General features: G+C 33.0%; 1 protein-coding gene across 2 annotated transcripts in view; it reads right to left on the reverse strand.

Moving 5' to 3' along the window:
- Window positions 1-2101: 2101 nt before the first annotated feature.
- The window catches only part of Pcnx4 (pecanex 4), a 31232-nt gene continuing 9577 nt past the window's right edge, over window positions 2102-23756 (reverse strand). For both annotated transcript variants that reach the window (XM_027929770.3, XM_071607997.1), the window contains 9 exons: window positions 21015-21194; window positions 20410-20924; window positions 20081-20181; window positions 19843-19965; window positions 15432-15795; window positions 13880-13983; window positions 9555-10594; window positions 8988-9174; window positions 2102-2641 (listed from right to left, as the gene is read on the reverse strand). In XM_027929770.3, the coding sequence (XP_027785571.2) occupies window positions 2390-2641; window positions 8988-9174; window positions 9555-10594; window positions 13880-13983; window positions 15432-15795; window positions 19843-19965; window positions 20081-20181; window positions 20410-20924; window positions 21015-21194 (2866 nt within the window). In that variant the 3' untranslated portion in view covers window positions 2102-2389. The remainder of the gene's footprint in view (window positions 2642-8987; window positions 9175-9554; window positions 10595-13879; window positions 13984-15431; window positions 15796-19842; window positions 19966-20080; window positions 20182-20409; window positions 20925-21014; window positions 21195-23756) is intronic.

Below are 23756 nucleotides of genomic sequence, written 5' to 3' on the forward strand. Positions count from 1 at the left end.
TTGAAGCAGTAAGTAGGAATCGCAGCTATGATTTATTCAACATCTGTAATATGCCTCTTGCTATACTGGGGTGCTTAGTGTTAGTTAACTCATTTATTCCTCCTAGCGGCCATAAGGTAGGAGATATTATCTACTTTTATAGATGACAGAGCTGCACAAAGCAAGTAGGTAGAACTTTCCAATGTTACTAAGGTAGTAAGGGCTAAGTTCAGGATTAAACTCAGCTCAAGAAGACTCTACTAGCAACTGATAGAGTGTTCAGGAAGGAAAACAACCCAAATGTTGAGCCAGGCCTCTAAATATCATTCTGCCTTGGCTCTTGGATGCAATTCTTCACTGTCTCTTGGTTCTCTAATGACTTTAAGCAGATTCTTTTTTTTTTTTTTTTTGCCTGGCTTTTCTAGTTCTCCATGAAGTGACTGGTATGATTTAATCTAGGCACTATTACTACTTACAAGTATGCAAGTGGGTTTTAGAGAAAATTCAGTAAGAGCAGTTTTAATATATCGTGGAAATATCAAATATTAGATACATAGGTCCAGTGTAAGAAGAAAGGTTGGGTTACATATATATATATATATATTTGAATATCATCATTTTGTTGGTAATATTCTAAGTCTTGGGAGTAAATGAAATTGGTGAATATAAAAGAAGAACAGAAAATCTAGAACCAATTGTTGAAAAATTCCAAAATTTAGAGTTCTGGTGGAAGAGGTAATTGAGAGGAATAGTCAGGAAGATGGGAGGAAAATAAATGTTTCACAAAAGCCCAGAAGAAAACACAAAAGGTGATTCAGGAATGAGTGTTCAAATATACCAAATGCTACTCAGAGGATAGGTGAGATGAGACAAAGTGGCCTGCTGATTTGAAAATATGTAGGTAAATAATGACCTCAATAATAACTTTTTAAACTTTGGGTGAGTAGTAGAGATAGACTCCAGACTGGAGCAGATAGAAAAATGAATGAGGAAACTTCAGCCATGAATGAGGAGAAGCAAAGTCAAGGGAAGACATGGCTTGGCATCACTATAATAATAAAAATCTTTAAACAAATTAAAGTTCCTATTATGGGAGGTGGTCAAATAAATAAACAGAATGTCATGCAGCATTAAAACTGATCATCATAATTAATTTTTAATGACAAGAAATTTTTCTAAAAAAAAAATAATATATAAAATTGTACAGCTAGTAAATCTCAATTATGTAAATCATAAACCCGAACTTGAACTCAGGTGTAATACAAAACCGCAAATCTAACTGAAAGTTAGTTCAAAAGTTATCCTTTAATGTTAAGAGTAAACTGGTCTACACAGTAAATAAATGGACTGATAATAACAATAATAAAACTCCAACAGGTACATTTAAAATAATTTTAATTATTTCTAAGAAGAATACATCACTACATTACCAATCTAGCAGGCTCCTATAGATCTAGTTGGAAATTAAATAAGAAGTAGAGGAAATTCATTGTCTCAACTGATGCAGATTTCATTGTTCATCCCTTTTATAAGTATTTGTAAAATGTTCCTAAGTAGCAAGAGGATAAAAATAAAATTCTGATCACATTATGAAAAAATTATCTCCATCTTCTAACTTTAGTTAATATACCTTAAGACATTAATAATTGGTAGTCCTTTTGGGGAGGTCTTTTTTTTTTGAATCAAGAAATTCATTTGAAAATAAATGCATAAGGAATCAGATCAATGAGCAGGCACACTCAGATTACCCTCAAATTGCTCTTCCTGTACATTCACACAATGCATGGGATGAGCACTATTTCTTTCACATATGTTAAAAAAAGATATTTGGAAAAGAGGGAGAAGATTTTATTGGAAAGATTTTATTAAAAGTTGTTAAGATTTCTGAGTTGAGGTACATGACATAAATACATCATTATGAAATCATGAAACGTTAAAACAGTACAACATTTAAAAAGACTATAAAAATTATATTTTAAATAAATATATGTATACATTAAGTTAACCCTTAAATGGATTTAAAAACACTGGTATGTATATTTTTTATGTATGTAAAAATTACATAACTGTTGACTTTTTTAAAGGCCAGTCACCTATCAAACACTTAAGAAAGCAACACAAATTTAATTTCTAATTATATAAAAATGTTTTATTGTATTTATCAAAGCCTACCATAATCCATAGGGCACAAATATTGGCCAATTTCTAACTTTATGTTAGACATAAAGATGCTGTTGTTAATGTTTTTCTAAACCATTAGATGATTAAGGGAATTCATTCTATGAAGCTTAACTTTTTAAAGGCATCCTTGGGGCAGGAAAAAGTCCACTAAAGTTACAAGAAGTTTACATTGTTACTTTTCTAGTAAAACATCCATTGATGATATTACATTTATAAGTCAAAATGGGCTCTAATACAAATGTATACAGAGAGGTTTTGAAGAATAAATTGGATATCCCAGAGGAGGATCAGCCGCTTGAACTGTAAGGTTTCTTAGGAGTAGAGGATGTGCTTGTATACTATAACGCTCCTCATCATCGTTTGTTGCATAAAGCAATTCCCATGAAAGATTGGCCCACTGACCTCTAACAGCTTCTGCATTTAACTTCCCAACTTGTATCAACAATTCTTGAAGGGTCAGTACTCTCCCAGTATAAACTCCCTTTAAAATATAAAAGGGGAGGGAAAAGTGAAAAAGAAAAGAAAAAGGGATTACATCAGGACTTTTATATTTTACTTAAAAATTAGAGAAAATCTTGTTGCAGTTAGACAAACTTTCTCCCAAGATTAAAAACAAACGGGTGTTTTAAAATGTACACACACAATTTGTTTATATTTAGAGTTAAGAATCACCTGTATTTTCTTTCTTAGCTCTTTAAGTAAGTATGAGAAGAAAATTTTCCTGATAGCTATTTCATTTAATCTCCAGAACAGCAAAATTTCAGCTACTTTTCTTTTCTTTTCTGGTTTCAGGCCACATAACTTCAATAATACATACATCATATATACTCATCAGTGGGCAATAATGCAATAGGCTCCACATTAGAAACAGCTTCATTGAGATATAATTTATATTCTATATGATTTACTCATTTAACAATTATAATTCAATGGTTTTTAGTATGTTCACATACATGTGCAACAATCACCAGTTAACTTTAGAACAAAATGGAGTCCCATATTGTTTAGCTCTTACTTTCTTGTTTCTTCATACCCCCTTGCCTTAAGCAATCATAATGTAATGAGTCACTGAAATATGTGACTTTTCATAACTTGCTTTTCACACTTAGCATATTTTTGAGGTTCATGTATGTTGTAGCGTAAATCAGTACTTCATTCCTTTATGGCTGAGTATTGTTTAATTATATGATTGTACCTTTTAGCAACTATAAATAATGCTGCTGTACATCTGTGTACAAGTTCTTAGGTTGATCTTTCTGTTTTTCTTAGGTATAAATTTAGGATTGCTAGTTCATACAGTAACTCTGCATAACCATTTGAGAAACTGCCAGTGTATTTTCCAAAGCAACTGTACCATTTTATATTCCAACAGCAATGTATGAAGTTTCCAATTTCTTCACAGTTCCTTGTCATTAGTTGTTATTATCTTTTTGTTTCAGCCATCCTAGTGTATGTGAAGTGAGGTTGTAGTTTTGATTTGCATTTCCCTGATGACTAATGATGTAAATGCTGTAGACCATTTTTTCATGTGTTTATTGGCTATGGCCATTTCTTTAGAGAAACGTTGCATAGTAACAAGTCCTTTTCCAGATATGTGTAATTATTTTTCCCATTCTGGGTTATCTTTTCACTTACTTGACGATGTCCATTGAAGCCTTATCTATTTTTATTTCTCATGCTTTCAGTGTCACATCTAAGAATTCACTGTCAAGTTTGAGGTTGTGAAAATTTACTCCTATGTTTTCTCCCAAGATATATATGGTTTTAGCTCTAACACTTAGTTCTTTGATGTATTTTTTTTTTTTTATATGGTGTATAAAGTAAGATCTGGAGTGGGTTGAACAGCACCTTCAAAGAAAATATATTCCAGTCCTAGCCCACAGTACCCATGAATGTGAATTTATTTGCAATGGGTACTTTGCAGATATAGTTTAAGGATCTTGGGATGAGAGCATCCTGCATTTAGGTGGGACCTTAAGTCAGTCAATGACTGGTGTCCTTAAAAAGAAGTAGAAGAATTGCCACAAGATGTACGGAAGGAGGCCATGCAAAGATGGAGACAGATGGATGTTATAGTAACACAAGCCAAAGAAAGCTAGGAACCACCAGAAGGAAGAGGTAAGGAAGAATTCTCCTCTAGAGCCTTCAGAGGAAGCATGGCTACTGACACCTTGGTTTCAGACTTCTAGTTCAGAACTGTGAGAGACTAAATTTGTTTTTCAGTCAGTCTTTGGTAATAATTTGTTCTTAGAAGTCCTGGGAAACTAGTATTAACAACCCAATGCCACTCTTTTGAATGTGGCTAATTATCCCAGCACCAAGATGACCCCTTTTCCATTGAATGGAACATGAGAATTTTTAAATTTATTTAGATGTTTAATTTCCTTTTCCAACAATGTTTTATAGTTTTCAGGGTATAAATCTTACCCATTAAATTTCTTTCTAAGGTATACAACCAGAGATATAAAAAATTGTGCTCTATATGTCTAATATGAATTGTAATAGATTCCGCTGTCATATATAACAAATTAAAAAAAAAAAGAAAGTGTAATATCAAATTTGGTATGGATCTAGGGTTAAAATTAGAAAATTAAGATCAAGATTAGGGTTTACCAGTGTTCATAAGAATATACATTTGAAAATACGCATGAAAACATATAAATATACATGATATGACAGAGACTAATAAATTGTTAGTTCTACAAATATATATGTTGTATACATTGGGATGCATGAATGAATCATGTATATGATATATTGTGATATACATGCAAATTTAACATTGAAAAACTCACAACTAACATCATACTTATTGGTTAAAAAAAAAAAAGGATGCTTCCCTCCTAAGATCAGAAGACAAGGATGTCCACTGTTGCAGTTTTTTGTTAAACCTTGTATTAAGGGTTCTAGCCAGATGTTATAGACAATCTTTACGTCCCCATCCCCCAAATTCATGTTGAATACTCAAGTTATATTCCTAGTTCAAGTGATTTTATTCTGAAAGATTATTGGATTTTGCTAAAATGATTTTTGTGTCTACTGATGATTATGTGGTTTTTGTTTTTTATTCTATGTGTAGTATATTATGTTAATAATTTTTCTTAATATTAAATCAATCTTGCAACCTAGTTAATTATGGTATATAATTCTTTTATAGAATAATGGATTCAGTTTGCTAGTATTTTGTTGGTAATTTCTGCACCCATAGTGATGAGAGATTAGAGATGTGTAGTCTTTTTTCCTTATAATATCTTTGTCTAGTTTTTTTAATCAGGGTAATAGTAGCTTCATAGAATGAGTGGGAAAAATGCTCCCCTCCCTTGTTCTGGAGGCAACTGTGAAGAACTGGTATTAATAATCATTTAAATGTTTGGTAGAATTAGACAATGAAGTCTTTTGGGGCCTTAGCTTCTTTCTGGGATTAGTTTTGATTAATTCAACCTCTTGTTTATTTCCTCCTAATTTTTAGTAGTTTGTATGAATTTTTTCACTTCATCTAAGATATATAATTTAATGGCAATAATAAGTCATAGTCATTTTTAAATCTACTAGGTTAGTACTAATGTCCCCTCTTTTATTTCTTATTCTAGGAATTTCTATCTCTTTTGTTTTCTTGGCCAAAGTAGCTAAAGATTTTTCAGTTTTGCTGATCTTTTTTAAGAATCAGTTGTTAGTTGCACTGAAATGTTTATATGTTTTTCTCTTCTCTATTTCATAACCACTCCTCTAATCTTTTTTTTTTCTTCTGTTTGCTTTTAATTTGCTCTTTTTTTCCCCAATATGTTGTAGGAGGTTGGGTTAATTTGAGATGCTGCTTCTTTTTTCCTGAAGTTCTGGTATGTGTGTCTTCATTTTCATTCATCTCAATGTATTTTCTAATTGCTCTTTGGATTTCTTCTTTGATACAGAGGTGACTTAGGAGTGTGTTAATTTCCAAATATCTGTGCACTTTCTAAATTTCTTTTACTGATTTCTAATTTCATTTTATTGTGGTCAGAAGACATCTTTGGATTATAACAATCCTTTTAAATTTATTGAGCAGTTTTACATCCTAGTGTATGATTTATCCTGGACAATGTTCTACGTGCACTTGAAAAGAATACATATTCTGTTATTGGGTGGAGTGCTCTATAGGTCTGTTAGGTATCACTGACTTACAGTATTGTTTAAATCTTCTATTTCTTTATCTAATTCTATTCATGGTTAAAAGTAGGGTATTGAAATCTCTAAATATTATTATTGATGCCTATTTCTCCATTTCTGTCAGATTTTCTTCATGTATTATACTGCTCTGTTGTTAGCTGCATATTATCTTTCTGGCATAATGTTTTTGATAAATTTGGCAAGTGTTCAGCCATTATTTCTTTGAATAATTTCTTTTCCTTCTTTTGGTAAGTTATGTGCATTTTGGTGCAACTTATGATGTTCCACATTTTCTGAAGTTATCTTCCTTTTTAACATTCTTTGGATAGTACAACTATCAACCTAAACTCTTTAAGTTCATTAATTCTTTCTTCTGCCTGTTCATATCTACCAGTGAGCCCCCTCTAGTAAATTTTTCTTTTCCTTTTTGTAAATTTTCTATATCTACTGACATGCTACATTTAATTTATAATTTTTTGTTGAAAACTGAATGGCTCAGATAACACTGTAAAAACTCTGTATGGTTCAAATATGAGATGTCTCCCCAAAACTCGTGTGTGAGATAATGTAAGAAAATTTAGAGGTGAAATGATGGGGTTATGGGAGTATGTTAACATCCTCCACAACAGGAATTAACTGCATGGTAACTGTAGGCAGGGAGGGCATAGCTGGAGAAGGTGGGTCCCCAGGAGCATGTCTTTGGGATTTATATTTTGTCCTTTTGAGCAGAGTTCTCTCTCTGCTTCCTAGAGCCATGTCCCCAGCTGCTTTCCTCCATTGCACCCTTCCACCATGATATTCTGCCTCACCTCAGGCCCTAAGGAATGGAGTCAGCCATCTGTGGACTGAGACCCATGAAATTGTGAGGCCTGAAATAAACTTTTTTCCTATAACTGTTCTTGTCAGGTCTTTTAGTCACAATGTCGAAAAGTTGACTTGAGTAACTGATACTCCTTACTCCCTACCCCAGAACTTGCTATTTTTATGTACTATTTTGTTTAATGAATGACTACATTACTTTTGTGAGTAAATTCCTTCCCACCCCTTACTAACCCTACCATTTAACATCTCAGATATTGCTCCTCTGGTAGTGTATCCCTGTGAATGCTCACCATTACTTTGGAATGGCAATGGTTTGGGGAGAGCTATCTTCATTAAATAGTTATACCTAGCTGTTAAACTCCACTGATTGCCAGGTAGTTACTCTGTTTGCAACAACAACCTGGGACATAACTTGCTCCATGGATTGATCCATTAAATTTGGGAAAAATTTTTGGAAAAGTTTTTGATGTCAGTGTCTGACATTTGTTCTGACCCCAGGAGTGCTCTTTTTTACTTCTTTCCCTAGTTTTTTAATCTAGCCAGTTTACAGTTTAGCTTGTATTTCTAATGAATATACCTTGTAATTGTTACAACCTCCATTGCTTTGGAGTGCATATTAGGCTTTAATGTGTTCACACTTGCAAATGAATCAGTTCTTTCAGGATGAATTTCAGAGTTCTAGGCTTTAATGATTTGCTTCTCCCAGAGGGAAAAAAAAAATCTGTGGGTGAAGCAGAGTTCTGGACAAGAAGTGGAACAGTAACATGGTTCTGAGTGACACTTCTGCTTAAGGAGATACACACTTGGTGGAGGGGAAACAGGAGCCCCAGTCTTTCCAGTTTGTTTTTTTTTAAGTGAAGAACCTCTATCTTATGAGGAGGCAATGATCATCAGGGATCCAAAATTATCGGTGATAACATGACAAAGCTTCCTTTCCACAACTGTAGTTGGCCAGAAAGTAATTCTTACCTCAACTATAAATACATAGAGTCTGACCTCAGCAACAGATAGCTGGAGGAAACGAGATGAGAAATACTGGACTCCTGATTTTCCTGAGAAAACAATCTTCCAAGTGGGAGCAGAGGGGAGAGAGGGCCCTGTGTTCTTGGTTGTACCAGTCTAAATAGAGTTTCTGTATTGCTGAGAGGGAAGGCAGTTGTGGTTCAAATACTGGTATCTCACAGTTCTTACTGTTTTAGTATTGTTTTCTGAATTAGTGTTCTTTTATTTGTTTTATGCCCTTAGAATTATTTCTCAGGCTTTAAATGAATTTTTTTTTTTTTTTTTTAAAGTTTATTATTCATCAGTTTTACTGGGAAGAGAACTTAAGAGAGTTCCTCACATGCTAAGGCAGGCTTGGAACCCACAATAGGTTCATAATACTGAATCTTTCGTATTGTGCACAATCAATGACATTTTAAATACAGTACAGATATTAAATCTTTAAAAAAATCCCTATTTCGAGTATTTCTAAATTCTCACAGGTTAGATTTGCTTCAAATAAAGTATACATATCAGCAAAATAAATAATTTTCCATTTATAAATTAATTTCTCTTCTAGGAGTCAAATCCAAAATGATAATTCTTACTCTTGAACTGGGTATAGGAATCTGATCTATTTTGCCAAATATGCTATACTTGTACTTATACTTGCTATCTCATATGTTCACTGTTATATAATGACTACACATTTTTATTTGTCTCTGAAACAGCTATTCTAAGGTTGGACTACTGTGATCATTAAGTCACGATAAAAAATGTCTTGAAACTATGATTTTTGTGTTCATGTATATATCAAAAGCTAGAATACAATTATTAGTGTGAATATTTCATAACTGATTTAAGAACATTTTTAACCTTACCATATTCGGATCATATCCCAGAGCAAACAAGCATGGCTTTTCTTGTAAAATTGATTCCTTCCATTTTTCATCTGATATTAAACCAATGTACCAGTCACTTTCATATTCATGAAGGCAGCTGGCCAGCTCTTTAAAGTCTTCTATTGAGCCTAAACTTGCTTTATCAACCATTAGTTTCAGAGTATACCTAAAAAGAAGGGAGAATCAAACAGTTTTAGAATATTTTAAAATGAACCATAGAGGAAATGGATTTGTTCAATCAATATTTTTAAGACTTTGAACTGAAATTATCTATATTTCAGACAAAAAAATTAAAGGAGAAATGATGCAGTTAAGGTGAAGAAATCCAATAAGTCATTTGAAAACTAGGTCCTTCACATTAAAAAAAGCAAAGGAAGTAGAAATTAAAGTGTACTGTCAATATGATCACAATACATACTAAGCATTTTTTTTCATTTTTAAGAAATTGGCTTTAAAAAACATTAAAAATCAAACAGTCTTCTAGGTGATTACAAACAAAATACCATTTTTCAAACAATGTCACACATTATAATCAAAATGAGTTACCTGAATGCTTTCAAAGTTAGTTGTAACAGTTCTGGTTTTTCTGTGAGCCAATCCAAGGCACCAGACCAGGGTAAAACACCATTGAAAACTCTTAATATATGACCAGGACTAGGAGTCACATTGTCTATTCCAATTAAACCAAAATAACAAGTCATTACTGTATGAACATAAAATTCTTTTAAAACTTTATCCTTTGCAATTTCTTCCAGTAGAGTTGAGGCCTTTTCTTCTGAATAGAAACATTCCAACTGCCTTAAAACAAATTGGTACCAGTCTTCTGGAAATAATGAACTCAGCTCTTTCATTATGGCTTTAGGCATACAGTTAGACCTCCATTCTTCAGGTAAGCTCAGTAAATGAGAATAGGAACAACTGAAGTCCATAAGAGGGACATATGCCTTGTCTTCTTGTTTTCCTTTGTCAACAGCAGGGTATCCCAACATAACAGCTTTATAAAGACTGTTTTCAGGAACTGTACCTGTAGAATGATCACCAACTCTCTGTGAGTCTACTGATCCTGGAATAGGCAAATTTGTTCCTGGAAAATCTTTCAACTGCTTTTTTCCCTCTTTTCCTTTTTTGATAGTTGGCTCATCATCAAAAATATTATCATCAGACCAGTCATCAAAAGTTTTGGAATCTAAACTATCTGTGTCTTCTGGGGACTTTGGACGTGGGGAAGTATTTGAAGCTGGCAAGATCACTAGAGGTGTTTCCCTTTTACTTTCACTTTTATGAATATCCTCTTGCAAGGTGGGCCTTTTGGCACAGTACTGAATGAGTATCCACACAAGCACTTTAACAAGGTCACCTTTAAATTCTTTTAAGTTTTCATGGGAATCAATTATGCCAGATAGGACAATCCTGGCATCAGAATATAGTCTCACAGGCAAAACAGTACAGGGGGTCAAGACATTCCCAAAGTGTTCATTAAGGGAACATACTTTTGTGTATTCTTCCTGCTCAAAAGCACTATCAAAAACTTCATCAACTCTCTGGGCTTCAGCAGTATGACAGGATGTTTCTTGTAATTCTAACCCCTAAGAGGAAATATAAAATACTTGAGTTTATGATCATTTATTACATAGAGAATAGCAACTAGTTTTGTAAATGCCTGTATATTCTCATCATAAAAATATGAAAAAAAAGTTATTTAACTCAAGACCTATACCTTAATACAAACTAGATAGAGATAGTAAAAACACCATTATTTTAAAATAAATTATAGAACTCCACTAGAAATTAGATAAATAACTTTACTGAATACAAACATAATTTTAAAAGCCTATATATACTGTCTAAGGCAAGTTACACATTAAAAACTTAAATTAGAATGTTTTGTAAGAAAAAAAGTAAAACTAGAATTATAAAGTATAACTAGTAGTTTTAATATATTTTCCACCAAACTTTATGGGAGTAAGAAAATCATTATACTAATATGCCACAACTTATGTAATTGTACTCTTGTTCCAGTTTTTAAAATGACAATAGGATAGTAACAACAGATTTATTTGATTACTGTCTATCCCCTCCAAATACAAGATGAACTCATAGCTTTGTTTTGGATACAAGTATATCCCCAGTGCCTAAACCCATTCACAGTGAGTATGCAACAAATAAAGACTTGGTGAATGAAAATTAGGAACATTTTCTTGGGCTGTGGCTGTGGCTCAGTGGTAGAGCACTTGCCTAGCATGTATGAGGCACTGGGTTTGATTCTCAGCACCACATATAAATAAATAAATAAATAAAGGTCCATCAATAACTAAAAAAAAAGAATATGTTCTTACGCAAATTTTAAACACATTTTGATTACTTCCTTAGAAGGAATGACTTAAAGAGGACATACCAGGTTGCTGTTTACTATTATAATTAGTAGTAGTGTTAATTTATATTCTCAAAACTACCAGTGCCTTCAGAACCCATTTTCAAATCATGGCTCTACCAGGTGCTGGCACACAATCAGTACCTACCCTGTTTCTTTTCCTTCTTTTTCAAAGAAAAAGAATCCTAGTACATAGGTTTTAGAAGATTAATTAAGTTTTGTAAATGTGAAAGTATAATATAAGTGTTAGAAGATGGCATAGTCTAAGTCAGACCGATTTAAAAAACAAACAAAAAACAACTGTCACTAAAAAGTATATTTTTAAAGCACAAAGACCAAAAGAAATGATCCATAATATCAGGTAATATTAAATCATAGCATTTTAAAAATAAAACAATCAAAATGTCCTTGATAATTTATATGTTTTGTAATTTCCTTCTTAAAGTTGGACATGTAGATTAGAACACAGGTTCTCAAACGTTAGGTGAGTCAATCACATGGAGCACTCTTAAAAGACTGTGGGGGCTATGTTTGTGGTTCAGTGGTAGAGCACTTTCCTAGAATGTGTGAGGCACTGGGTTTGATTCTCAGCACTGCATATAGATAAATAATAAAATAAAGGTTCATCAACAACAGCAACAAAAAAGGACTGTTGGACTCAACCCTGAGTTTCTGATTTCATAGGTTCAGAGTAGGGTTCAAGAATTTCCATTTCTAATGCTACTAGTTTGGGGACTACAATTGAGAACCATGGGTCTGAAGGGACAGTTTTTTGCTCACCAGAAATTTTACCTAATCTATGCTAAGACAAAAAAGTTCACTAATTTTTGGGCTGGGATTGTGGCTTAGTGGAAGAGCACTTGCCTCGCACGTGTGAAGCAACTGTGTTGTATCCTCAGCACCAAATAAAAACAAATAAATAAAATAAAGGTATTGTGTCCATCTACAACTAAAAGAAAAAAATATATTTTTTTAAAAATTTACTCATTCTCTATTCATTTAACAAACATTTATTAAAGCCTGTTCTGTGCCAGGCACTGTTCCAGGGACTTAGGATATATTCCTGAGTAAAAGTAAGAGATCCTTGACCTGTAACATTCACATTTGAGAGTAAGGGCAATCAACAATAAAACTAATAAGTAAATGTATCAGCTTTTTAGAGAGTATAAGTACTAGGAAAATAAAGAAAAAGTAAAGCAAGCCAAGGGTTGGGGTTGCTGGCATAGGAGTGGGAATATAATTTAAATATGAAGGTTGCTGGGTGCAGTGGCACATGCCTGTAATCCCAGCAGCTTAGGAGGCTGAGGCAGGAGGATCCCAAGTTCAAAGCCAGCCTTAGCAAAAGTGAGGTGGTAAGCAAGTGAGTGAGACCCTGTCTCTAAATAAAATACAAAATATGGCTGCGGATGTGGCTCAGTGGTTAAGTGCCCCTGAGTTCAATCCCCAGTACTCAAAAAAAAAGAAAAAGTCTGTAAGAGATTAAGATGACATTTGAGAATAGACATGGAGGTAGTGAGGGAGTTAGCTATGTAATTATTTGGAGGAAGAGACTTCTAGGCAGAAGGAAGAGCCAGTGTACTGGAGTAAAGTGAGAGAATTAAAGTAGTAGATAATGACAAACAGGGACTAGGGAACCTATTTGGGGCCATGGCTTTTATTTTGAATGGAAGAAGAGATCTACTGAGGGCTTTGAGTGGAGAAGTGACATAATCTGATTTAGGTTTAAAGATCCTTTTGGCTGACTAACTGTAGGACGCATACACAGAAGCAAGGAGAGCAATTAAGAGGCTATTGTAATCATCTGGGAAGGGATGAAGGCAGCCAGAAGTGTTGTGAAAAGTTTAAAGGTGGAGCAAACAGAACTTTAGAGTGAATGTGGGGTATGGAAGTGGAAAACATGACTCCATTACTTTTGGCTTGAGTAACTAGAAGGGTAAAGTTGTTACAAATGACTGCTAGGCTCTGGGACACTCTGATGTGAAGATGTCAAGGAAAAAAAGAAAGAACCATTAGAGGAGATTAACTGGGACTAACTTATGAAATAAGAGTTAGAATGAAAAAAATGAAATTGGAGATATGATAATAAGCAAATCTAATATAGTATTTTGTTCTTAAAGTAAAGAGTGAAGAAGGCTATAGCAGGTAGACACAGGTCAGAAGATGGTTTTTATTAAGCTGAGAATGTTTATATCATATATGACTTAAAATTATTACTGAATCACATTTTTGAGATGTTCAGTTAAGATACGGATAAAAAAAGGTCAGGAAGAAAAGGAAGCAAGTATATTTTGTTTTCATGTTCTATTCTAAAATCAACACCAGGTAGCTATCATTATGTGCTTATTGAAAGTTGTCTAAAAAAATCACTAGGTGTTTTCACTGGTAATTAAAAGGACATTCTTCTTTCAATTTGAGTCACTGTTTGATGTGTGAACAACAGGTAAAATTTTACACATGTACTATAAAAACTATTAGAGAAGTTTCAACAATGCACATTGACCTTAATGTTAATACAGCAGTAAGTATAGCCACGTTCTAGAATCATTATCCATATTAAACGATCCTGGAAACGGCCCAAATAATGAGACCCAGGTAAGAGGAGACCTAAAACAAATTAGAAAAAAAAAAAAGAAATTTTCAAGTTTGTTTCATTTTGCCATATGAATCTTCAAAATTAATCACACACCTAGAATTGATTCAAAATTCCTACCTTCTCATTAGGTCAAGAAAAGAAATAACTATTCACTGTTTATCAGGAGTCACTGAGCTGAGCTCTTTGCAAATAGTTGGAAGAGACAATGTACACATGGTAATATATAAAAATTAAAGGATATATTTTTCAGAAAAACAACAGATTAGAAACTATTGTACAAATATATAAAAGTCAATTTCACGTTGCTTTAAAAGATTTTGGACAATTTTGTTTATATGCATAAAATATGTAACAATGTTTATGATTTTATTTATATAAAAGTCACATCAATTTACAACATACAGATATTTTTATTTTTGTTTTGTTTGCCATACTGGGAATTGAACCCAGGGTCTCACACATGCTAGGCAAGTGTTCTACCACTGAGCTACATACCCAGCCTAAAAATATTTATAAAACTTAATTTTTCTTTCAACATCGTATCTCTGAGATTTTCTCAGGTTAAATGCAAACAGCTCCCAGATTAATTCACTATAACTGCTATTAAGAATTCAGCATATGAGCTGGGCATGGTGGCACACACCTGTAATCCCAGCAGCTTGGGAGGCTGAGGCAGAAAGAGCACAAGTTCAGAGGCAGCCTCAGCAAAAGTCAGGTGCTAAGCAACTCAGTGAGACTCTGTCTCTAAATAAAATACAAAATAGGGCTGGGGATGTGTTCATTGGTTGGGTCCTGGTACCAAAAAAAAAAAAAGCTCAGCATATGAATATAATTGAATTTGAGTAATCTTTTGCTTGTTGATTAACATTTCAGGTGTCTATAATTTTTCACAAGTAATGCCATGGAAATAATCTTTGTGCAAGTACTTGTACAACATATTGTACAGGACTGACTGCTATTCTTTGAAGGTCTGCTTACAGCTTGGGCCTTGGCTGGCATCTGGGAACCATTCTATCTGATAAGAGTTTCTTGTTGTGCCTAACTATGCAACAAGAAACTTTTGTTTTCAAGAGTATTGATATCAGAACATACTAGGCAGAGAGGGGCTAAACAACCAGCTAGTATTCACTCTTAATGGATCTAAGCTAGAGTATTTATTTGACATATACTCATTATAAATTCATGTAAATACTGAGGGGAACTGTGTTTCCGCATTACAATAATGAGCCTGTAATCTGAATTTATTTAAGAAAAGGTTTTTTTAAAAACTCTAAAATTACCTTAGTGAAAATTTACCTAAGAAATTTTGTCTTATAACCTTATATGCCTTCAAATAAGGAGTAAGATATATAGTTCTTATTTCATATTTAGTCTCTCTGCCTGGGCTTTTTCTTCTTCTTTTTGTTTTGGACTTTAAATAAATTACTGAGGTTTTCTTAAGCACAACCCATTTACCTACCTAAACTTCCAGATGCCATTGCAGTCTGCAATGCGGCAGTCAAGCTGGGGACCATTTGGTAGTAGTACACTGTATCTGCACAAACACAGGCTGTGGTGCCTACTGCTCCTGGCCAAACCTGAATAGGTCGAGGGAACCCCACCAAGAACACAGGCAGGGTAAAGAGGGGGAGCAAGGGAGAAGAGAGTAGTGTAGAAATAAATATGATGACCATCACGAATGGAGAGAAGATAATATTGAGTATACATAAAATAGTAGTTGTTTTTCGACGTTGCTTCTTTTCTGTCCATGATGTCACAAGTACAGTTGCAGCGAACTGCAATTTAGAGATGAACTGAATCAGACGATCACGCATGACACCAACCTATAGAGACAAAAAAGATTTTTATTTATTCTTAAAGACTTTTCATGAATTTTTAGAATCACATAAGGAAAACAACATAATAATTTTATTATTGTCCCAGTATTTTTGAGGAAGTAGTCCTTATATGTGATTCTTTGTTAAAATTTTCTTTTTTTAAAAAAAATATTTATTTTTTTAGTTGTAGTTGGATATAATATCTTTAATTAATTAATTTATTTTTATATGGTGCTGAGGATTGAACCCAGGGCCTCGACGTGTTAGGTGAGCACTCTAGGGCTGAGCCACAACCCCAGCCCCTCTTTGTTATAATTTTTTATAAAATAAAAATGAACAAATGAGGTTACATTTTTAAGTTTGAGCTTTCTTTAAAAAAAAGCCAGGTGCAGTGGTGAACACCTTTAATCCCCAAAACTTGGGATGCTGAGGCTGGAGGATTTCAAGTATGAGTCCAGCTTCAGCAAATTAGCGAGATCCTAAGCAACTTAGTGAGACCCTGTCTCAAAAATAAAAAATAAAAAGGGCTGGGAGTGTAGCCCAGTGGTAAAGTATCCCTGAGTTCAATCTCCAATAACCAAAAAAAAAAAAAAAGAAAATTGACATGATACTATCCATATTATACAGCTGAACAACTATATGCCAACATATTAGATAACTAAGATGAAATTGTCTCAATAAGAAATTTTAAAAAATTGGAATAGATTGAAAACAAGTTTAAAAAAAAAAAGGATTAAATTAGTGATTTAAAAACCATCCAAGTTGGGGATATGGCTCAAGAGGTAGCACACTTGCCTGGCATGCACGGGGAGCTGGGTTCGATCCTCAGCACCACATTAAAAAAAATAAATAAATAAAAATAAAGATGTTGTGTCCACAGAAAACTAAAAAATAAATATTAAAAAATTCTCTCTCTCTTAAAAAAAAAAAAACCATCCATGAAGAAAAGCTGAGGCTCAGAGGGCTTCAATAGTATAAAATATTACATACTACAATATATTTAAGATATATAAAGAATACTACAAAATATATAAGAATAATCTGTATCAATACTTCATCAACTTTTCCAGAAAGTATTCCATAGAAGAGTATGGAATCTTCCTAACTTATTTAATTGATATCTAAACTAGACAACATCATTACAAGGAAAGAGATCACACAGACCTATGTCGTAAAACAGAAATGACAGACAAAATACTAGCAAGTTCAGTTCTCCAACATATGAAATGGATTATACAGCATGACCAAGAAGCATTTATCTCAGGAATTTAAGTCTGGTTTAACAACCAAAAATTGTTGAGAGCCACAGCCCAAGGGGGCCCCAGCAAACTTTCAGATTGCCAGCTGATGATTGGCTCACAGCGGCCCCAGCAACTTCTAGCTGATTGGCTCCTCTTTGGTGATGCTCATTGGGCTGTTTCCCTGCCCTTTCAGACCACGGAGCTGCTCATTGGGGGACTTTTTTGGCTCCGCCCATGTGACCCAGCCAATCCGCCTCAAGAGCAGGAGGATTGGGGGAGGTGGGAAGAGGCTTGTGTGGGAGAGAGAGGCTTGTGTGGTTCTAAAAATAAAGTTAGTTTCTTTTGACAAGTGACTCCTGATTCTGCCCAGCCAGACTGCGGCAAAAAATCAATCAATATACTATACCATGTTTATATATTAAATGACCAAACCACATGAGACACAGAGAAAACTATCTGATAAAATCTAATATATCCTTCATGACAAAAAAATACTTAGCAATTGAAAGGAACTTCCTCAACCAGATAAAGAACAACTGTAAAAGTCTTTAGTTATCATGTTTAATGGTAAATGATGATATCATATTTAATGGAGAAAGAAATGAAATGTCCACTCTCACTCTTTAAACTGGAGTCCTAGTTATTGCAAGTATGAAGAAATAAAAGGCATCCAGGTCAGAAAGAAAGAAGTAACACTATCTTTATTTGCAGATGACCTCATCTTATATGTGGAACATTCTAAGAATTCACTAAAATTTTATTAGAATAAAGGAGTTAAGTAAAATTTTAGGATAGAAGATTAACATAAAAAAATCAATTTTGTATTCTATAGTCTAACAGCAAATAAGTAAAAAATGAAATTAAGACAATTCCATTTCTAATATCATCAAAAAGAATAAAACATTTAGGAATAAACTGAATAAAAGAAGTATTACCATACGTATACTGAAAACCATAAAACATTATTAAAATAAATTTAAGTTCTAAATAAATGTATCTTCATCTCATAGAACATGAATATCTCATGTTCACAGGTTGAATAATTAATATTTCTAAGATGGGAGTACTCCTCAAATTGATCTGGAGATTTAAGGCATTTCTTATCAAAGTTCCAAAAGTTTTTTTTGCATAAACTGACAAAATGAAATTGATATTTATATGGCAATGTAACAGTCTCAGAATAATAAAGATAATCCTGAAAAAGAAAGACAAAATTGGTAGACTCCTACTTCCCAATTTAAAAACCTAATGTACTACCAAAGCTACTATAACAAAGACAGTGTGGTACTGGCATAAGGCTAGACATCTAGATGAATGGATAGGAACTCAGAATATTCTAGAAATACATCCTAATTTGACTTTTGACAACAATGCCAAGAAAAGTTGGTGTGGCAGAACAGTCTTTTCAATAAATGGTGCTAGCACAAATGTACATCCATATGCCAAAGAATAAATATGGAGTCCTACTTCACATCATATGAAAACAGTAAATCTTTATAACCTTGGAGTACATGGGAAAAATAAACTTCATTAAAATTAAAAACTTTAAGAAAAAATAAATAAACTTCCTTTAAAATTAAAAACGTGTGCTTCAAAGGAAATTATCAAGAAAATAACAAAAGCTACAGGAGAAAATTTTTGCATATTATATATCTCTCAAGGGACTTGTATCTAGAATATATGAAAAACTCTTATAATTCAACAATAAAAAGATAATCCAAATAAAAATTGAATAGACATTTCTCCAAAAAACATGTACAAATGGCCAGTGAATACCTGAAAAGATGCACTTTTAGTGATCAGACAAATGCAAATCAAAATTACAAGATGGTAGTTTGCACATATGTGTATGGCTATAATGGAAAAAGTTAGATAATAACAAGTGCTAGTAAGGCTATAGAGAAACTAGAATCCTCATACATTGCTAAAGGGAATGTAACATGGTATAACCACTTTGGAAATCATTTTGTATACCTTAAAGTGTTAAATTTGGAATTACTATATCATCAGAAATTCTAGTCTCAGATATACATAACCAAGTAAATAAAAATATATGTCCATACTAAAACATGTACAGAAATGTTTGCAGCAATATTAATAGTCAAGAGTGGAAACCTAAATATCCATCACCCTATCAATGAATCAAACCAACATAGTCTTTCTATATAATGTAGTATTAATTGGCAATAAAAAAGAATTATATAGTGATATATGCTATAACATCAATGTACCTTGAGAATATATAAATGAAAGGAAACAGATGCAAATGACTACATATTCCATAATTTCATTCAGGTGAAATATTCCCAAAGGGCCAAATCTACAGAGACAAAAAGAGATAAGTAGAACTGGAGATGTACTGCAGTGGTAGAGCACTTAACTACCATGTAAAATGCCCTGGGTTTGTTCTCTAGCACCATAAGAAAAAAAGAAAAAAAAAAAAAAGGTAGGTAAGTGGTCACTGGGGCTGGAATGGGTGTAGGTGGTGGGATGGAGAATGGTAATGGAGAATGATGATCATTAATGTATATGAAGTTTCTTTTTGAGATGTTGAAATGTTCTAAAATTTAGATTGTGATAATGACTATAAAATTGAATATATAGGCTAGGGTTGTAGCTCAGTGGTAAAGTGACTGCCTAGCATGTGTGAGGCTCTGGGTTTAATTCTCAGTACCACATAAAAAAATAAAATAAAGGTCCATCAACAACTAAATATAAAAAAAAATATATGCCACTGAACAGTAAACTTTAAATGGATACATTTTATGATATGTGAAATATATCTCAATAAAACTGTTAAAAATATACTTACCAATAAAAGTCTGATTCCTGTATTCAGGCTTCTATTCCACCATAAATCTGAACTAGAGATCAGCAAGTGCACTGCTGACACGATGGCTGTCTCCAATAAAGCATTTTCTGTATTCTGCCATACCTGTAGTATACAAATTATCTACTTTTATTGGGTAGAATCTGATAATTTAAGCAAACTGTTAAACTAAAATCATGAGTTTAGCAAAAGGAAAATACTTAGTGCATATTAGGATTACCATTCTAAAAGCTCTTGTGAATCCAATGGAGACAGAGAAAGAGTGGAGCTCTTGTAAGGAACTATCCAGTGAAAGAAATGCTATCATAGCAAAAGGTGACACTTAAACAAAACAAAGAAAAAGAGAAGTTTATAATTAAGGCAAATTTTGTTTTGGCAAGTATGAATTTTTATAAGTACATTCAAGCAATTAATTAAAAACCTAACAAACGAAAAACAAAACATAAAGAACACATACAGTGTAATACACAAATATGGGTATTCCATTATATTTTTGAACAATTCCTACAGATAGTTTGTAACACAAGGTTAGTAGATAAATTCTCTTACCTAGAGTTAGCAATATCCGTCTGACAACACCAATCTTCAGGAGCTTTGTTTGTTTCTCTAAGAATACAGTCACAGTCTGCACATCCTTTGGATAAAAAGGATTTCGGAAAATTCCAAAGATATAGATGCTTTGAATTTCTTTAAGTATCCACACTATTATAAGTAACATCATCAAGATATAGCCAACAATATCCTGGGAACTGCTTTTGGAAATTTGTGAGAAACCAGCAAATTGATGTAGCAAACTAGTTTCCAGGAGAGCCAAGACTAGTACAATGATGTACAAAACACATTCCTTCCACATAAACAGTTTTTCTGAACCACTGGGTAAAGCTTCAGATTTGTTTCCTACTCTGTGTTTCATCATACTGTGTTTGAAAACAAAACTCATGTCACTTAGGTTAAGACTCAGTAATAACCCAAATCCAGTCATGAAAAGAAGAACACCAATAGTGCTGGGAATATAATATGATATTATAGCCGTTCCAGCAGAAATGATGAACATTACTAATAACCTGCAGAGGGAAAAACGAGAACAGATTTACTTGAAAAGAAAAATGCTCTTAATGAAGTTACACTTAACATCAATACAAAAAAAAAATTACCGTAGGTGAGTTGACATGCATGAACCTCCAAGGCCAAACTCTAAAATCTGCTCCATTGCCCATAAGAAAAGTGCATCGGGTGGGGGCAGAGTCCCAAGTGCCCACAGAAAGGGTAAAAATATAAACAAGACATGTAAAATCTGATTCACTTGTTCTAGAACTGGCATATTTACCACAAATCTACAAGAAAAAGAAAACATTTAAATCATACAAAATAAGATATAGCAGAGGATCTTTCTAGAAACATAATACCACACACCCTCGCGCACATAAAGAACACTTAGAGAAAGGTCCCAGTCCCAAATTAACAAATGACCCATAATACTGTAACACACTGCTCCTTCTCTAAACCAGCAAGTACCCTTACTCAACTGTGTATGTGCTGGGAATATAATATGATATTGCAGGTGTTCCAGCAGGTTAGAGAAATGGACTTTGCTAATACTTGGTAGGAAGACAAAAATCTATTAACCTTGGGTTACAAACCATATGTAGGAAGTGCTAAAAAATATGATGAAATCCACATGTGGATTCAAATGAGCAAAGAAAGGAAGAAGAAATTAAAAGTCATCACTGAATAGTAATAAAATTGATGTAGGGATTTGTTAAAACTGAGGCCAGAAGAAACAATTTCCTCTCCTAACTCTAAACGTACTCTGGCTGAAATTTTATCAGTATTTCTTCAGAGTTTAAAATTTTATAATATAAAATTGCAGGTAACCTTGGGAAAGTGAAAGCCTTACTAACACTCATATATTACTAGCTTGCAGTATAGTTAATATCAACAGTCAGCAACATGGTCACAACTATATCTCTATGAGTTAACCGGGGAATGTAACTAGCATTTTTGATACTGTTCTATTTTATATAAGCAAAAAATGGCTTTGAGAACATAAAATCATACAACATAATCTTGTCACAAAGTATGGGCTGCCTCTACCTTAAGCGTAGAAACTGATACTTGGTATAGCACTTCCAGTGAAAATAAAATATTATTAAATTGTTTCAAATAATTTAATAAAAATTTAAAGCATAGAAAAATAAACAATATCAATATATTGCTAATTTTCTGGTATAAGGCTAACTAAACACTGTGTCTGGATACTAATAAAGTCAGGGTATTTATGGAATACTAAAGACTTTAGAAACAGAAAACTATAGTTCAAAACTTATAATTGTGCTTGAATATCTCAGCTGCTAGTTAAGGAGAGAGAAAACATATACAAAAGGTAACTATTTAAGTATATGTTAATAGCCAAGAAACAAATGTAGAGCAACTATGGACGTAATAACGGTATAACATATTTGCTCACAGAGATACCAGGACCTACACCATCTAATATACTGTCTCACAATGTATGTCCTTCAAATTATTATAAGCAGAGAATGAATGAACACTATGTTAACAATGTGACAATACTTCCTGTAGTATAATTTTAAAATAAAATTCATTTCATTCTGAGAACAATCAACCAACAAAAAACAAACCACACATAAGCCACAAGAAAGTCAAGAAAAAATGCAGATCTGTACAGCACATTTTTCCCAAGATAATAATATTCTTGCAAACACACTCAAGGATAGGATATTTATATATAAATAATGTACACTCAGGAAATATATTTACCAAAATTAAGTTCTACCTTTAAATCTTTTATTCTTAAATAATGTGCAATGACACAGTACTTGTATACAAGAATATTATGAACAAGGATACATAATTGAAGTAACCAAATATTATTTTATGTAAGACTCAGCTTCAAAATGGTAATCGTAGTTAATTCTTTTACAAGAAAACAATGTTTGAATCTAATGTTTCTGATGATGTTAACTAACATTAATTTTCTGGAGTAAAAAAAAAACTCAGCTCTTAAGAAAAAAATTCTTATTTTGAACTTAACAACTATGAAAATACTTTGAATTCTGAATATTCACTAGGATCCACATGCCATGCAAAAAGTGTTCTGTAATAGTGGCAAGGAGGATGCAAACTGTGTGTCATTCTTTCAAATAATTCCTGAGAGTCTGAGCTAAAGCACTATAAATTAAATGTTTGGTTTTAAAAAAATATCCATTTTTTAGTTTTAGGTGGACATGATATCCTTATCTTATTTTTATGTGGTGCTGAGGATTGAATCCAGAGCCCCACGCATGCTAGATAAGCGCTCCGCCACTGAGCCACAACTCCAGCCCTAAATGTTTGTATTTGATAAAACAAAAATGCACAGTAATTTAAAATTATTATCACACAACTGCATTAGGTAAAGAATGGGAAAAGAAAAAAATTACACTATAGAAGTGCAACTCTTCAGCTTTCTTTCACATCTTCTAAAACAGAACTAAGAAATAATTAGATTTCCGACAACTGTCCAGATTTTAAGAGTGCATGCATTTCATGCCCCAGTTTTATCATTATACCTACTGTATAAAGATCATCAATTTTTTATTATTTTGTTATCACAAGTTAAATTTTTCTAAAAATGAAATGAGAGTTAATTTCCTTGCATAAGCCACTTCCTTCTTTAAAAATAGTAATGGAGATTCCCCTAGGTTTTTGTTTTTCTTTAAGTCATAGTAAAAAAACAATAACCCCCCCCCCCAAAACAAAAACCCCTTTCAATTATCTAACTTTAAACATTAAAACAGTATATAAAAACCTTTTATGCACTTTGATTTAGAAATTAGCACAGAAAGTCAAGGTAACCAAATTAAAAATTCAGCCTGTAATTTCTTACAGAAAAT

The sequence above is a fragment of the Marmota flaviventris genome, chromosome 2 (assembly GCF_047511675.1).
Source record: "Marmota flaviventris isolate mMarFla1 chromosome 2, mMarFla1.hap1, whole genome shotgun sequence".
NCBI lineage: Eukaryota > Metazoa > Chordata > Mammalia > Rodentia > Sciuridae > Marmota > Marmota flaviventris.